Source organism: Bombus bifarius, unplaced genomic scaffold (assembly GCF_011952205.1).
Source record: "Bombus bifarius isolate JDL3187 unplaced genomic scaffold, Bbif_JDL3187 scf7180000009768_frag, whole genome shotgun sequence".
Classification (NCBI taxonomy): Eukaryota; Metazoa; Arthropoda; class Insecta; order Hymenoptera; family Apidae; genus Bombus; species Bombus bifarius.
This window is the reverse complement of record NW_022885325.1, coordinates 10,858-18,317: the sequence shown is the minus strand read 5'-3', so window position 1 is coordinate 18,317 and position 7,460 is coordinate 10,858. Positions and strand designations below refer to the sequence as shown.

At 50.5% G+C, this 7,460-nt stretch overlaps 1 protein-coding gene across 1 annotated transcript; it reads left to right on the top strand.

Moving 5' to 3' along the window:
• Positions 1–2,778: 2,778 nt before the first annotated feature.
• Positions 2,779–5,814, top strand: LOC117215666. Its single transcript, XM_033462047.1, has one exon. The coding sequence runs from the start codon at positions 2,779–2,781 to the stop codon at positions 5,812–5,814; it is 3,036 nt and encodes a 1,011-aa protein (XP_033317938.1).
• Positions 5,815–7,460: the final 1,646 nt, after the last annotated feature.

Below are 7,460 nucleotides of genomic sequence, written 5' to 3'. Positions count from 1 at the left end.
TTATGTCCGGATTAGCAAAATCCTTGAGTTTGTTATGCTATTAAAAAAGGCTCGGAAAAGGCAGGTAGTCACCGAACGAGAAAACCCAACACATAAACCTAGGATAGAAACGACTGGTTTTCCCCAGCAATAAAATCACCCCGGACACTGGTGAGAAATTCCTCATGTCCTGCTTCTTTAGCGGGGTCACGACCAATCGGCATCAAGCTTTCCTTCGGGGAAAACTAAGAGGGAGTCAGTCAGCAGTCGGTCAGTGAGTCAGTCAGGCAGCCAGTCAGTCAGTCAGCAGTCGGTCAGTGAGTCAGTCAGGCAGCCAGTCAGTCAGTCAGCAACCTCGGGAAGTCTCAGGTCGCAGCAACGATTCGCGCTTACGCTCTCGCCCTCTCATCCCCTGATCTTACGTTCTAACCGAGTCCAACCGTATCCCGGTTGCTGTTAATTCACCACTCAGTGTATACACAGTGTCTTAATAAAACATAACTGAAAACCCGTTACAGCAGTGTGCACTTCAATTAACCACCTCTATTAGCCTAAACGCAATATGGGATCGATCATCTCGCGGCGTCGATTGAACAATCGTAACAGGAATTTACGACTCCTGTTGATGCGCTTCTACACGATCGTGTCTCCCCGCGAGTGAAAGAACATTTTGGTCCTTCGAGCCGGATACGTGTCAGTGAAAGAGTGCACCCCCAGTTACCACGCAACATCAAGGTAAGCTCGCTCAAATTGTCGAAATTCCTCATGGCTCCCCCTCAGGAAGAGCGCGTCCGGCAATTGCTGCGGAAACGCGAAGGATTCAGACAAGAATTAGAAGCGTTTCGCACATTGCTCAACAATCACGAGGAAGGGACACCCGTGCATGCTATTCAGCGTAATTTGCAAGACTTAGAGGGAGAGTTTGCATCGTTCAAAAAGGGCCAATGCGAATTAGACGACAGAGACGAGGGTCAAACACTGAAGGACCGGGTTGACCTACAACAGAAGTTCTACACCATCGCCGGACAGGCGTCCGCCATCCTTGAGGAGGCAAACAAGCAAGCAGAACCAACCACCACAAATCTTACAACAAAGCCATCGGACATGTCATTGCCGGAACCCGTCGATTTGCCTAGAATTCAGCTACCCACCTTTTCTGGAGCCTACGAAGATTGGCCGGGGTTCGCGGATCAATTTCGCTCCACGGTCCACGATAACCCCCGCATAGACGACTGCAAGCGACTGATGTATCTCCGTTCTTGCCTAAAGCATGGGGCAGCTCTAGCGATCGCGTCATTAAGCAATGCGGCAGCTAACTACGCAGTCGCCTGGGAAATATTAGAACGACGGTATAACAGACCAGCCAAAATTGTCGAGAGACACTTGCAGGAGATATTTGACGCAGCCTCCTCATCACGGATAGCACATCGCGATTTGCAGTCCTACACGACCAAGTTGGAAGCTCATTACAAAGCCTTGGCCGCCATCGGACAACCAACCGCAGATGCCCTGCTTTTGCACCTATGTACCGCCAACCTTGATCGGGAAACCGATTCAATATGGAAGGAAAAGATAAGGTCCACACCATTCCCCACGTTCCCGGACTTCTTGCAATTCTTGAACGATCGCTGTCAGGTCATAGAACCTGCAAGAACGACACGCCCACCACGAGGGCAGGCATTTGTCACGTCACGATCACCGCCACTCTGTCCAATCTGCCATGGACCACACAAAATTTGGCGCTGCAACACCTTTAGGACGAAGACGATCGACGAACGGATTCTAGCCGCCGAGGAAATCTCAGCGTGTACGAATTGCCTGCTACCAGGACACAAATTGCAACACTGCACCTCTGGCTCTTGCCGCATATGTGATCAACGCCATCACACGCTCCTACATCGATCAGACGCGCCAATGAGCAATCAGACGCCTCCCACCACGCCCCCAAGCACAAGGAAAGCTCCGTCATACCATCCAAATAATCCATCATCCAACTCGCAACGACAAAACAGACAATGACTAAGACGGGCAGGCGCAACAAGGGAGACCAACTCACGGACCATAACCCCATCCAACGACCTGTTAACCACTGCACGCGTCAATATCCTAAACCACAAAATCCAACCAGTGCGCTGTCGAGCCCTGTTAGATACCGGTTCCACTATGAATTTCATAACTGAGCGGCTTGCAAACTCATTAAAACTTCCCCAATATCAGTGTTCGGTGCCAATCGGAGCCCTTGACACCCTATCAGTCACTTCAAGGCGTTACATTACAGCCACGATCACATCCTCTGACCAAGCCTACCGACGCACATTGACGATCCTAATCCTCCCAACAATCTCGACACTGATCCCAGACCAATTCATAGATCGTTCCGCAATCACGATACCTAAGAATGTCCCGCTAGCCGATCCAGCATTCCATGTCCTATCCCCGATTGATATTTTGTTGGGCTCAGGGCCCACCGTTGCCTCATTGTGTGTCGGACAGATAAATCTTAACCCATCAACCGGCCCCGATCTGCGCCTGCAAAAAACGCGATTCGGGTGGGTCATCGGGGGGAGCCCACCTTCCCCAGGACCTGCCAGGGTCTTCCATGCCTCCACAACGGAACTAGAGACGGACCTCACCCGCTTTTGGGAACTCGACGAGGGACCTCAGATAAAACACTTATCGGAGGCGGATCGACGATGTGAGGAGCATTTTCAAAATCACGTCCAACGCACCAGCGATGGGCGATACATCGTCGCACTCCCCTTTAACGACAAAATCTCGTCACTCGGATCATCCAAGGCAATGGCGATGAAACGACTCGCCTCTCTCCAGCAGCAATTCAGACGAAATCAACAGTTCGAAACAGCGTATCGGGCGGTCATTCAGGAGTATCTGGACTTGGGCCACATGACCAAGGTTGCATCACGCCACGAACCGGAGAACGACTATTACTTGCCACACCACGGCGTCGTTAAGGACTCGAGCACATCCACAAAACTTCGCGTTGTGTTTGACGGATCCGCACCCAGTACCACCGGCGTCTCGTTGAACGACACCCTTTATACAGGTCCGAAGCTGCAAGAGGATTTGTTCGATATCCTCTTGAGATTCCGATCTCACCAGTACGTCCTCACCGGCGATGTCGAGAAAATGTACCGACAATTCCTCGTGCGTCCGGCCGATCGAAGATTTCAGCAAATTTTATGGCGCAATTCCGACGGCGAGTTGGAAACATATCAGATCAACACCGTCACGTTCGGACTGTCTGCAGCACCCTATCTAGCCATCCGGTGTCTCAGACAATTGGCAAGCGATGAAGGGCACCGATTCCCGCGAGCTTCATCGGTATTGTTACGGGACTTTTACGTCGACGACGCTCTCACCGGAGCGGATACGATAGGCGAAGCGCTGTCAATCCGCACAGAACTCACCGAACTCCTCCAACTAGCCGGTTTAAAAATCAGAAAATGGGCGTCCAACAACCGGACACTACTCAACGGACTATCTGACCCGGACATAAATCAGAAGCTACAGCTGGGCGAGCCTCAACCCTTAAAAACACTTGGGGTCTTCTGGAAGTCCTCCGATGATTCACTCATTTATTCGGTTGACGCCAAGGCAGACATTCCCCGCGTTACGAAGCGATCGATCAGCTCCGTAATCGCTCGAATCTACGATCCTTTGGGGCTGCTCGCGCCAGTGATCGTCCGCGCGAAAATCCTGCTTCAGCGAGTCTGGGCAGTGAAAGTCGAGTGGGACGAATCTCTCCCATCAAATCTCCATTCAGAGTGGGACAGGTATTATTCTCAATTGCCACTCTTGAACAATATTACATTCCCACGCAAGGCGATCATTGACTCCGCAACTGAGATCGAAATGCACGGCTTTTGCGACGCCAGCGAGAAGGCCTACGGCGCATGCGTCTATCTCCGAACCGTTAATCCGGACGGCCGCGTACGGACCCAGCTGCTAACCGCGAAGTCAAAAGTAGCCCCGCTAAAATCCCAAACCATTCCGCGGCTCGAGCTGAGCGGAGCCTTCCTTCTTACGTCCCTGATGGCTACCATACATCAAGCCTTATCACACAGCATCACTCGTATGGTCTATTGGACCGACTCCGCCATCGTTCTCCACTGGCTAACCACGTCACCCCACACACTCAAGACGTTTGTCGCCAACAGGGTCTCCGAGATCCAAAGAAAAACCAGCATCGGCAGTTGGCGTCATGTCCCCACCCACGACAATCCCGCGGATCTAATATCGCGAGGCCAAACACCCGAAGAATTTCTCCGCCCGACCATTTGGCAGCACGGTCCAGAATGGCTCCAACAATCGGAAGATTCCTGGCCGACCTGGACCCCAATACCACAAACGGAGTTGTTAGAACAAAAAACGGCAACTTGTCTATCCGCGGCTCCCGCCGATTGCAGCCTGTTGGAACGGTACTCCTCCTGGCCTAAGCTAATTCGGATCGTCGCTCGTTGCCTCCGTTGGAGGCAGAAACAGAACCGAATGACACCCTTGACCGCAACGGAATTACACATCGCTCACGACAAATTAATCATACTATTACAAGGCATCCATTTCCCCGAGGAAATCCGTACGCTCCGAATGAACCGGAACGCAGCGTTAACAAGGAAACTCACGCGACTCAATCCTTTCATTGACCAGAAAGGAATCCTGCGAGTCGGGGGTCGACTCAGGCATTCGTCGATGACTTTCGGTCAAAAACACCCAATACTGCTACCCAAAGCATCCGTCACAGCTCGGATTATCGAGCATACACACCAGATTCACCTGCACTCCGGTGATTTGCCGGAAGCGCGAGTGACAGAGTCTCGACCATTCGCGAATGTCGGCGTGGACTATTATGGACCCTTCTACATAAAGGAGACAAGAGATCGTAACCGCCGACAGGTCAAGGTGTACGTTGCGATCTTCGTATGCCTAGCCGTGAAGGCGGTACACATGGAGCTCGTTGGCGATCTCACGAGCGAAACCTTTATCGCCGCTCTTCGTAGATTCATCGCTCGGCGAGGGTTTTGCTCGACAATCCATTCGGACAATGGTACAAATTTCGTCGGGGCAAAGAACGACTTACGGGAACTGTATGACCTTCTACACTCGGACGATCACCACTCAAAAGTACAAGCATTCCTCGCAGACAAACACATAGAATGGCGCTTCATACCCCCTCAGTCTCCACACTTCGGGGGACTATGGGAGGCAGCGGTGAAATCCTTTAAGCATCACTTCAGACGCGTCGCAGGTCATGAATTGCTCACTTTCGAGCAATTCAATACACTGATCATAGAGATCGAAGCCGTCCTCAACTCCCGACCATTAACACCCATATCCACGGATCCCAAGGATCTCCTCGTTCTCACTCCTGGTCACTTCCTCATCGGTGAATCACTAATGAGTGTGCGTGAGCGAGATTTCAGGGACACTCCCTCCAACCGACTCTCCAGATGGCAGCATATCCAAAAGATGAAACAGCATTTTTGGAAACGCTGGCACAAGGAGTACCTCAACCAATTAAACAACCGCAGCAAATGGACCAAGGGTGGACATAACATACACGAAGGCGCAATCGTCCTGTTCAGAGAAGACAACGTTCCTTCGATGTGCTGGCCCTTGGGACGGGTAGTCAAGGTCCATCCCGGAGCCGATGGCGTAATCCGAACAGCGACTGTGCAGACTTCATCGAACCTCCTGGACCGCGGCGTCAAGCGGCTGGTCCCCCTGCCATTCCAATCAGATCCAGAAGCGCCCGGACAATCGCTGACCTCGAAGGAGGCAGAGCACACCCCCATCGAACCCACAGGCAGAATTTGATCGGTGCCCTCTCAACGGGGGGAGGATGTTGCGTCGCATGGAGCAGCGGAACCCCAGCCAACGCTACCTGGCGGCCAGCGGCCCACCTACCTGCTTCCAGACCCCCAATAAACTCAATGACCGGCCATAAAACGTCACCTTCTAGCTAAATTGTTTCCAGATGTGTGTCGAGCAATCTAGTTGTCTAGAAGCATTTCGGTTTATGTCCGGATTAGCAAAATCCTTGAGTTTGTTATGCTATTAAAAAAGGCTCGGAAAAGGCAGGTAGTCACCGAACGAGAAAACCCAACACATAAACATAGGATAGAAACGACTGGTTTTCCCCAGCAATAAAATCACCCCGGACACTGGTGAGAAATCCCTCATGTCCTGCTTCTTTAGCGGGGTCACGACCAATCGGCATCAAGCTTTCCTTCGGGGAAAACAGTCAGTCAGCAGTCGGTCAGTGAGTCAGTCAGGCAGCCAGTCAGTCAGTCAGCAACCTCGGGAAGTCTCAGTTCGCAGCAACGATTCGCGCTTACGCTCTCGCCCTCTCATCCCCTGATCTTACGTTCTAACCGAGTCCAACCGTATCCCGGTTGCTGTTAATTCACCACTCAGTGTATACACAGTGTCTTAATAAAACACAACTGAAAACCCGTTACAGCAGTGTGCACTTCAATTAACCACCTCTATTAGCCTAAACGCAATAGGGGATCGATCATCTCGCGGCGTCGATTGAACAATCGTAACAGGAATTTACGACTCCTGTTGATGCGCTTCTACACGATCGTGTCTCCCCGCGAGTGAAAGAACACTAACTTTTTGTTAAAACGTAGAATATTCACCAAGCGTAAAGACACTATGTAACTCGCTACTGAGACATCACGAGAGAGAATGACTTTCCGTCAGGGTGATGCTGCAGAGGAAAACTGTGATGGGGTGTGTCTAAGGACACGAGGTCATCGGATTCGTCGAGAAAAGCCCTTGTTCGGAAAGTGAGGGAAATTGACGTTGCTGTCAATTGGTCAATTTCCATGTTGGTATCGAGAAAAGGATGCTAGCCGCCCTTGAGGGAAAGTTGCTAGTGGGAAGCGTCGTTCGTGAAAAAAATACATTTCCCCTATCTTCACGTAGTTGGGACAAAAACTGTTTGTTTGAAGGACTTTAGTAAACTAAATCTTAAAATTTATTACGGGTTCTCAAGCTTGCTGAACATGTACTGTGGAGATGCATCGACATCTGGTAATCATTTTAGCCGGAGAATAGGGTCTGCGTGTGGCGAGCCACGGGACAGAAATCGTTGGAATGTTTACTGTCGAGTGCCGCTACAATTATTTCTTTTAAGGAGAGCTATAGAATTTCTCTATACCTCTGTTAGAGAAAGCGTTCATCCCTTGACCGCGGCTACATTCGGCGACTGATTGTCGCCTCGAGCCCAAATTCATTATCACAAATCTCGAACAAATACAATCGGATTGAATAACGACAATTGCTTAATTGCTGCTATAGTAGAATCTAGATTAATGTGTTAAGGGGTTTTCCCAAGTTCCAAAGGGAAGGCTTCGGTGTCCTTTTATCTCCGACATATACATATAAATGTGATATAAATTATATCGTGTTTGGCCTCATTTTAATCAGAAAAATCTCACAAAAAAGTCAGTAAA